This window comes from Ailuropoda melanoleuca, chromosome 8, assembly GCF_002007445.2.
Source record: "Ailuropoda melanoleuca isolate Jingjing chromosome 8, ASM200744v2, whole genome shotgun sequence".
Classification (NCBI taxonomy): Eukaryota; Metazoa; Chordata; class Mammalia; order Carnivora; family Ursidae; genus Ailuropoda; species Ailuropoda melanoleuca.
In genome coordinates, this window is record NC_048225.1 from 57,519,663 (window position 1) to 57,528,549 (window position 8,887).

General features: G+C 40.6%; 2 protein-coding genes across 2 annotated transcripts; both read right to left on the minus strand.

The window, feature by feature from the left end:
- Positions 1-480: 480 nt before the first annotated feature.
- Positions 481-1,393, minus strand: LOC100475029 (olfactory receptor 52Z1-like). Its single transcript, XM_034665611.1, is given in 2 exon segments — positions 481-1,221; positions 1,223-1,393. Coding segments are annotated over 2 exon segments (858 nt in total). The 5' UTR covers positions 1,340-1,393.
- Positions 1,394-6,912: 5,519 nt separating this feature from the next.
- Positions 6,913-7,852, minus strand: LOC100472954 (olfactory receptor 52A1). The gene is given in 2 exon segments (XM_002926085.4): positions 6,913-7,167; positions 7,169-7,852. Coding segments are annotated over 2 exon segments (939 nt in total).
- Positions 7,853-8,887: the final 1,035 nt, after the last annotated feature.

Below are 8,887 nucleotides of genomic sequence, written 5' to 3' on the forward strand. Positions count from 1 at the left end.
GTGAAGATGATTATAGTTTAGTGGCTTCATGCTACTGGCCCAAGTGTTCCCTGATTGCAGTGGGAGTGTTTCATATTTCAGCAAAATTTTAATTCTCAGTGTAAAAGCTCAACAACTCACCAGTCTCACTTCCCAGCTCCACCCAAAAGTTCCATTTGGGTTGAACCCTAATATATATTCCACTTTACTCACAGTTCAATCATCTTTGTTTTAGAATAAGTTAAAGTGCAAGATTACAGCTGGTCTAGGAGAATTGAGAATATCATTATATTTTTCAGAGTCTTATTGCTTTAGGAAAAATGCATTGGTACTTTGGCATTTACCGTCCTTTTAAGTGTATTGAGGATTTTTTTATGGATTTCATTTATCCCCATTACCCATTCAGATAGTGTGTGTGTGTGTATGTGTGTGTGTGTGTGTGTATGAGTCTGTGTGTTTTCTTCAGAAATATCCAGCATTAGGCAGGCATTAATCTTCATTTTAACAGCATGTGCTGATGCAGGAGAAAAGCCAAATTGCTCGGTCTTGGATCTGTTTGGTCTTAACCCCATAAATGATGGGGGTTAGCATAGGGGGCACCACCACATAGAGGTTGGTTACGAGGATGTGCACATAGTGAGGGATGGTTTTCTGCCCAAAACGATGGGTGAAAAATGAAAAGAATGCTGGGGCATAGAATATAAGGTTGACACAGATGTGCGAAGCACATGTGTTGAGGGCCTTGAGTCGGGCAGCCCAGGAAGGCATCAGAAACACCGTGCAAAGGATCATGCTGTACGGCATGATGATGAACACAACATCCAGTCCTGTAGACAGCAGGGCCACAGTCAGACCATAGATGATGTTCCCCCTGATATTGTCACATGCCAATCTGGCAATGCCCATGTGCTCACAGTAGGAATGGGGAATGATGTTTCTCCCACAGTACCTAAGGAGGTATACCAGGAAGACGAATGGGAGGCGGATGATAAAACACCTGACCACAGCTGCTAGGCCCATCTTCCTGGTGACTGACAAGGTTAAGTTTGTGGTGTATCTCAGAGGGTGACAATTGGCCACATAGCGGTCAAATGCCATGGCCAGGAGAATAGCAGATTCTGCCACAAAGATGAAATGTAGGAAGAACATCTGGGACATGCAGCAACCAAAGGATATATCCATGGACTGGAACCAGAGGATGGCCAGCATCTTGGGTGCTGTGGCCATGGAGAGCAGCACATCTCGGCACATCTGTCGAGGCCAGCATGGAAAGGAAGATACACATGGGCTCATGGAGGCTGCGCTCAGTCACAATCATGAAGATCAAGAACACATTGCCTACGACAGCCAACACATACATCCAACAGATAGGGATGGAGATCCAGGTGTGAGAATCTTCCAGCCCTGGGATTGCAGTCAGGACATACCACACATCCTGGGGACTGGTGTGATTGTAAGAGGAAGGAGGCATCTGTGGCAGCATATTCCATACCTAGTGCCTGAATAAAAACCACAGGGCTGACTGAGGTTTGAGAAGCACCACCGTAGGCTGAATGACGTCTGATCAGATTTTCCCTCCAATATGTTCTTCTCTGTGGAAGACCAGGGAAATGTATTAAGTAGCCAAAATTGTACTCTCACTCTGTCTATGGAAGAATTAAAATGTGTCTTGAGAAAAGTAGTTATCATTTAGTAAGTGCTTAATATATCTCATAGTACTTTCCAAATATAGCTCATCAAATATTCACAATAGACTGTTGAAAAGACCTTTACAATAATCCTTGACATGGATATTATTTTTATTCATATAGATGATAAAAATTCCACAAACTTTCAGCTTCTTTTCCTAGATTCCATTGGATTCAGAGTCAAACAGCATAAATTTGAGAGATCTGATCTCAGCAACGATCCAATGCTTACTACAGAAGTAAAACTATATAGGAAAATATGTCATCAAATGACTGAATCATGAATATATGCATGGGGGCTGTGTGTGGCTAATAGGAACAGTGTAAGTCTGGGGTCCATAGATTGGATTTCAATACTAAGTCATACTCTGCCTACATTACCTTTAGCAGTTACATAATTTGAAGCTTAGTTTTCATATATAAAATACCTAAAATAAGCATCAATTGCAAATGTGAGTCAATTCTGATTTTAGTATTTTAGGATGGTTGCTAGATGAATCAGACACATTTTTATCCCAGCCACAGATGAAATCAGGGCACTTCCAACATTGCCATCATTAAGATCAAAAACATTGTTACTGTGAACTAAGTTCAGTTTTTTGGACAACAGGCTTATATCCCCTGGGCAGAGATTGAACTGGGTTAGAGTAGCCACACAGGACAAGACTTACTTTCGCATGTTAGACACATGAGACCAACTGTAATTCTCACCCCAGTTCTGTCATGTGACATTTATAGGGTGCAGGCGGCTCAGCACGGTGAACTTAGTGGGCTTAGAAATGGAGCTTTATTCTTGCCCCAGCACCAGGGTAACATCCTTGTTGTATAGGGAGGGGAGTCCAAATCTGAGCCGCAGCTGCTTCCTCTGGGCTGAGCCCAGCACCTGCTATCTGGTGAATACCCAGTAAACTCTATGGAAGAAGTGCGTGCATGGATTTGTGTACACGCACGTGTACATGGCCTTTCACTGCTAGGCTTGTTTATCCCCTGAGCCTTATTCTTATTACTGGAACTGATTATAAATTCACTGCATTTATGCCCAATTCAGAGCCACATAGCAAAGGTAAACAACCAGTGCATAAATATACTCAGAAAGAAAAAAATACATTTGTGCTCTTTGCAGAAGACCCATTTAGGAAAAGAGCCCAAAGAGTCACTACAATTGCCCAGCAGTCCGATCACAGCCACACACAGCACCTCGGAGGTCAGGGTGAGAGAATGCAGGATGATCAAGTTCTAGGAACACTGAGCAGCTTCTGTGGTTTCCTGAGATTTTCTTCCTTTCCATCCGTGTCCTTCCTTTCCTGTCCTCTCCTATCCTTTTCTTTATTTCTTTTTTTCTTTCTTTCTTCCTTTTTTTTTTTTTCAGGTGTCTTTTTCCACGTGTGCTTGCTGAACCAAGATCAGCTTCTTACCACTCTTTTCTAGGATCTTGAAGATGTTTAACTAGTTGAGAGGGAAAAAAGAACAGCCAGACGATGTTCACAACACGGTGAGGAAATGTGGAGCTGGCTATTTATACGTCCTCTGGGCATCTCTTGGGCCCAAGACCCTCCGTCCACAGAGGACTGATTCACTCGTGGGAGCAGAGGCGTCACAGCTAACTTCGGGGAGAAGCGCCCCCACATGCTCTCCAGGTACCGCGTGTGCAGCTTGTCCTCTGCACAGCACTCGCACACCCAGGTTAACACACACTTGCCGTTAAACATGCACGTCTCCTTCGTGTGGCAGAGACTCCTGCTAGTGCGTGCATGGCCTGTTCCCACGGAGGCATCTGCAAATGGAGATGGTCAAGGCCACCTGGGGAAGCACTGTATGCTCTCTAGAAGGCTGCGTCCTGGGTTCTTATACAGCTTGACTTTTTAAGGCTCCTTGGCTTTGTCTCTCTTCCATTGGTCACATGGTAGAATTAGCATCCGAAGGGTCAAAAATGCCATTAGCTACTATAGAGATATTTATTTGGATTTTTTTTTATTTAAATTCAATTTAGACAAAATAGAGTACATCGTTAGTTTCAGTTTCAAATTAAACAGATCATTCTCGCAGAGGAGTCTCCCCTTACATCCTCCAATTCAAACTGACCTGCATGTTCCGGCATCTCTGTCTTTTCTTCTATTCTTCGGAAACCATCCTCTATGGGACTACCTGCTGCTTTTTTCAGATGACATAGCATATGGACCAATAGTCCTTATTGACCTTAAAGGCAAAGAGGAAGAATGTTGGCTCTAAAAGTCAGAGTCTTTATCATTATATTGAATAAAAAATCTCTCTCTTTGCTGGAAGAGTCCAGGTTTTTGCTTGTTTATTGGTGTCATTACTTAATGACACCCACACACGACCTGCTTTGGACAAGAAATTAGAAGATCTCACTCTTTCCCAGGTACTTGGTAAGTGTAAGTGAGGCCAAGCCCTAGGAGTCTTGCCATGGCTGAAGAGATAAGAACCTTCTACAACTCTAGTCCAAAAAACTGGGTGTTCAGGGGTTCTCAGGATGTTAGTCTTGGTGGCAACTTTTCCACCACAAACACAGTATAGGCTTAAAATCCCAGGTTACAGGAAGGGTTACTATTATTAATTTGTAAGTATTCTCTTTATTAAGTATTATTGGTGCATCTAGTCTTGCTCTCTATTTTGCTTATTACATAACATGTCCATAAATAATACTCCCATCATGACTAAAATATTGAAAAATGATTATTCATAATTTAGAACCATGATAACAAGTTCTATTACACATTACATCTGTGTAACTGTAGTCATTTGTATCTAGAAGTCTCCATCAGGATTTGCATTGCTTGATTGCACTATGGCCTAAATGATGTCCATCAAGGAAATTTATGTTTTATTACCTTTTCTACATTTTAGACAAAGTCAGATAATTAATGTAAAAACCAGACATAATAAGACGTCGGACACTGAATGAAAGATGAAAAGCAAGCAGAAAAGTATAAATGGGAAGTAAATCCCACCTTAAAGATACAAAAATAAGGAGCTAAGGCTTTGAGGATAAATACTTGAAGTGTTACACAGATTTTCAGCTGTCCCCCGAAAATTACAGGCTAGGCCAAGACAATCTCTTTCAGTCCCCTCCTTTTCAAGAAAAAGAAACTTGCAGGGTCTTTCTAGGAGATGCAGAACTGGGATACACACTGCAAGGCTCCTGCTGTTCTCCAAGGCACTTGTATGGCTTCAGCGTGGCCCCCAGAATCACCCTCTTCATTAGTGCTCTGTTCTCTCGTCCTCTCTTGTGGTAGAGAACAGCTTGTTCAGCAATAAAAAGTATACTGTCATATTAAATCAGTAAGGCCTTCAGAAGAGACCTAGAAAACTGCTGGATATGACATAGACTTAACAGTTACATCTAAAATTAAGATTCATTCATTGAAGTTTATGTCCATGATCATGTTTATGTTTGACAGAAATGTTATTACTAATGAAATTTTGAATTCATATACTAATGTTGATTTCCAGTTCCACCTTCCTCTACAGGAAGAGGCTATAAGGAGAAGTAAATTATTGCCTCTAATTGTTCCTGCTTCATACCCAACAGAGAAAGCACCACCACACAGTGTTTTCATTCTCTATTTAATCTCCAATATCATCTACCTGGGATGGTATGTCGTTACTTCCTAGCCATTCCTTTGTCCTTCCTTAAGAGTCAGACTCCCAATAGAGAAAGACAAACACCATATGATTTCACAAAACATGTGGACCTTAAGAAACAAAACAAAAGAACAATGGGGAGGGGCACCTGGGCGGCTCAGTTGGTTAAGCCTTGGACTCTTGGTTTCGGCTCAGGTCATGATCTCAGGGTTGTGAGAGAGAGCCCTGCACTGGGCTCTGCGCTCAGCATGGAGTCTGCTTGAGATTCTCTTTCTGTCCCTCCCCTGCCCTTCTGCGCCTCACCCAGCTCCTCTTCTCTCTCTCTCGCTCTCTGATAAATAAATAAATAAATAAATAAATAAATAAATAAAATCTTCAAAAAAAATAGAGTAAAGGGAAAAATGAGAGAGAGAGACAAACTAAGAAAAAGACTCTTAACCATGAGAACAAACTGATACCAGAGGGGAGGTGGGTGAGGGGTTCGGTGAAACTGGTGATGGGCAGTAAGGAGTGCACATGTCCTGAGGAGTACAGGGTGATGCATGGAAGTGTTGAAATCACTACATTGCACACCAGAAACTAACATATATATATATGTGTGTATATATATATATATATATACACATATATATATATGTATATATATATATATATGAATTTAATATAAAAATTTGAAACAGATCAGGCTCCTTAGTTAAAAAAATAAAAAAGAAGAGAAAAATAACTCTACAGACTGCTTCTTTCAGTTGAATTTCAGTGCTTCACTGTCTCTGCTAACCCACATTCCATGGCTATCTCTACTACGTCTCTCCTTTCCCTTCCCCCCTTTCTCCCAGAAACATAAAGCCATAATGTCTATAAACTCAAAAAATATAAACTCTGTATCAGATTTCACATTGTGCATCTGTTCTTTATTATAGCATTTATATATAAAATTGTAGGGTTGTGGTTTTTTTTGTATAACACTTGATCAGTGAACAAAGAAGTAAATGGAGAGGCAGCAGAAAACGTAGCGATGTGTAACATGAAACACTGGATTTCTGATGATTTTTATGTCTTAATGCCCTAAACCACAGAGGCATGTTGAAAATTGAAGATTATGTCTCATCGGATACATGCAGTATTTTGTTTTTCTGTTGGAGTTCTTTGTTGCTATTGTTCAAGTAAAACAAACAAACAAACAAACAAACTTCCTCTCATTTTTTACAGATAATCAAGATGATCCAGAAACAACTGAATCAACAACCTGTTACCGGTGAGTACCTGGACAATCAAACCAATGAGCCTTGGGTGCATTAAAATTTATTGAGATACATATTTGTGAATGCTTCTGGAAAGGATACTTAAAGGAGAAAGTACAATCAGGAACTAAAAAATAAGAAAAGAGAAAAGGATATATGTTTACATTTTGTTCTTTCTACATTTCTCATTCTAATTACACAGTAAGATCTAAATCCCATGACCAATAGGTGTCATGGGCTGGGATGTGACAACCAACTAAATGGCAAGCAAATTTCATGAAATAATTAAACAGAAAATTCAAGCATCACAGTTAGCATGCACTTTAGTTGTTTTATTTAGTTTTGAGCAATTGTTACCGTTGCATAAAGGGGAAGGCTGCAGGTGTTAATCACAGTGGATTTTAGGAACACAATATCTTCACCACATGAATGCGGATCTGCTTGGTCTTGGCACCATAGACAAGTGGATTGAGAAATGGGGGGACCAGCAAGTAGAGGCTAGAAAAGAGGATATGGATATAAGGGGGAACATGAGCACCAAACCTATGTGTGAAGAAGGAGAAGAAGGCGAGGAGGTAGAGCTGGAGGAAGACACAGATGTGGGCGATGCAGGTGTTGAATGCTTTCCACCGAGCCTCCTTCTGGGGCAAACGAAAAAACTGTGATAAATATCTGTATGTAGGACAAAGTGATGAATATCAGGTCAAATCCTGCAACAGCAAATGCCACAAACAAGCCATAGATTTTGTTGACCCGCACATCTTCTGCAGCCAGCTTCACGATGGCCATATGCTCACAGTAGGAGTGGGAGATGATGGTTGTACGGTAAAATTGCAACCGGCACTTTATTAGTGCTAAAGATGGGGCTACCAGAATGGCAGCCCTGAGTGTTACCACAGCCCCTATTTGAGTGACCAGCTGGTTGGTGAGGATAGCAGTATATCTTAGGGGATAACAGATGGCCACATAACGGTCCAGGGCCATGGCCAGGAGGATACCTGACTCTACGCACTCAAACGTGTGGATGAACCCCATTTGAAGCAAGCAAGAATCAAAATAAATCTCTGGTATATCGAACCAGAATATGCCAAGCATCTTGGGCACGATGCTTGTGCCAAGTACAATATCTGTGACTCCAAGCATGCCTAGGAACATGTACATGGGCTCATGGAGGCTGCGCTCTGAAACGATGATGATCAGAAGTAAGGAATTTCCAAACAAAGCAAAGAGATACATGGCACAGAATGGAATCCCGATCCAGCACTGCACAGACTCTAGGCCTGGGATCCCTATTAGTGTCAACACAGAAGGCATGAAGACTGTCATGTTGGAGATGGACATAATGTCTTTGAGTCTCCAGAAGTGAATGAAAGAAGTATCTCAGTCAGCGGTACTATTCTCCTCTACTCATTTTTTGTTTTTTTTTAAATCCAGAGTCATCGTAGTGAGTCTCTCTGGTTCTGGCTGAAGTCTAAGATCATATGAACCATCTCATGTATATTATTGATGGAAAAAGACGGACCCATTGATGCACATCACTGTTTTGAGGGAGGACATCCCCAAGCAGTGGTCCATAATAAGAGGTTATGTGCCTGGCAGGCCAAATGCATTAGAACCACCAGATCATCTGAGTAAGGAAATCAACAGCTGACTTTTCTGTTAGGTCCTTCTGGACCTGTAGACAAAATAAATGCTTGTTTATCTTGCTTGGAAATTGTACATTAATCAGATTTTCATCAATCTCTCCCTATCCCAAATTGCAGCTAATCCTTAGTGCTCTATTTTTCCCCCACTGTCCCTGAGTCAGGCACTGTTAGTTTAGACAAGCAACTTATCAGACTCTAACCTATATAACGGCATCAAAAGCTTCTTATGAAAGAGAAGAATAGTAGACACAGCTCCCCCCAAGAACATAATATATTTAGATAACTTTATCTATATATTACATATCTACATAGGAATGTATGTCCTTTCAAAAGAATGTGAGGTAACGTACTATATGGTGATTAATATAACAACATAAAAATTATATTAAAAAATGTTGAGAAAAGATGACTTAAATCCATATAATTTACGCAATCTGGATCAAAGTTCCATGCTATATTTTACATTATTAGTAAAACTGTATTTTATTTTTGTCTCTATTACTAACATGGAAATACTTGAAATGAGTTACATGCTTAAAATAGCAGAAATGCTATAATACACTTTTCAGAATTTCTAGACGCAAGAAATATCTAGGAGGCAAGGAAATCCTGAGCAACAATACAGAGGAAGGTGGACTCATTCTGCTTACTACAAGACATAGGTGAATGGGTGACGTAGCCAGAATAGAGGTTAGTTTCTAGGGTTTAAGGTGTTCAGAGGTATCATTAG